This window comes from Elephantulus edwardii, unplaced genomic scaffold (genome assembly GCF_000299155.1).
Source record: "Elephantulus edwardii isolate Elephantulus edwardi_28Jun2011 unplaced genomic scaffold, EleEdw1.0 scaffold00238, whole genome shotgun sequence".
NCBI classification, from domain to species: Eukaryota; Metazoa; Chordata; class Mammalia; order Macroscelidea; family Macroscelididae; genus Elephantulus; species Elephantulus edwardii.
In genome coordinates this window covers 1809161-1810356 of record NW_006399988.1, presented here as the reverse complement: position 1 = coordinate 1810356, position 1196 = coordinate 1809161, and the positions used below count along the sequence as shown (strand labels likewise).

The window sequence follows — 1196 nt, the reverse complement described above, 5'->3', positions numbered from 1 at the left end:
AATACTTTTAGACTATTTTCTCCCCCATAGACTTCAATGCCGTAAACATATTTCATCCAGTTTTTCTCAGTCCTGTTTTATAACAGTGGCATTGTGAAGTATTTGTCCTTTTGTGACTGAAATATTTCATTCAGGTTAATGTCCTCCAGGGTCATGCAACATTATATTCCATTTTGTGAATATGCCACAACTTTTCTAGCCATTCCTTTGTTGATGGACACTTGGGTTGTTTCCAGCTCTTTGCTGTTGTGACCAACACAGCAGTAAATATGGGTGTGCATATATCTGGTTTGGTGGAAGTTTTGATTTCTTTAGTATATATTCCCAGTACTGGAATTGCAGGGTCAAATGGTATTTCAATTTGCAACTTTCTGAGAAAGCACCATACTGTCTTCCATAGTGGTTGCACCATTTTACACTCCCACCAACAGCGAATAAGGGTTCCAGTTTCTCCACACCCTCCCCAACATTTGTTGTTTGCTGCTCTGTTGAACTTTGTTATTGTTTCTCGAGTGAGGTGACATTTCACATTTGGTTTTATTTGCTTCTCTCTTACAGCTAGATATTTTGAAGATTTCTTCATGTGCTTGTTCACCGTCTGAATGTTTTCCTTGGTGAAGTGTCAGATCATACCCTGTGCCCATCTTCCAATTGGGTTGTCTGACTTTATCTTCTTGTGGTGCTCAAATGTTTTATAAATTCTAGATATAAGCGCATTGTCAGACGTGTCATTACCAGATATTCTTTCCCAGTCTGTGGCATTCCATTTTACTGTTTGAGGAGTTTTTTGATGTGCATAGGGATTTGATTTTTAGAAGGTCCCATTCATCTATTTTATCCTCTCTTGGTTGTAGGCTTTTCAGGATGCTTGGAAGACTGTTTGTGTTGTGGATTAAGGCTTTTGGGGTTCTTCCAAGCTTTTCTATGATGAAATTTATAGTCCTTGGTTTTAGTTCTAGGTCCTTGATCTACTTCGACTTGATTTTTGTGTATGATGTGAGATGTGGGTTTTGCTTGAATTTTCTTTAAATAATTTTTCAATTTTGCCAAAACCATTTGTTAAAAAGCCTGCACCGCCTCCCCCTCCTCCGGCTCTGCCTCAGCTCGTTCGCCGCGCGTCTCGCACTCGGAGAGCCGCAGCTGCAGCAGCGAGGACAGCCTGTGCAGCGCCAGGCCGGGCACGCCAGAGGCAGCCA

General features: G+C 41.4%; 1 protein-coding gene across 1 annotated transcript in view; it reads left to right on the top strand.

The window, feature by feature from the left end:
• Positions 1–1196, top strand: part of LOC102848488 (chromosome unknown open reading frame, human C9orf3) — a 704390-nt gene that overhangs the window by 31468 nt on the left and 671726 nt on the right. The window contains exon 2 of the mRNA XM_006898876.1: positions 1068–1189. Within this exon, the coding sequence (XP_006898938.1) occupies positions 1068–1189 (122 nt within the window). The remainder of the gene's footprint in view (positions 1–1067; positions 1190–1196) is intronic.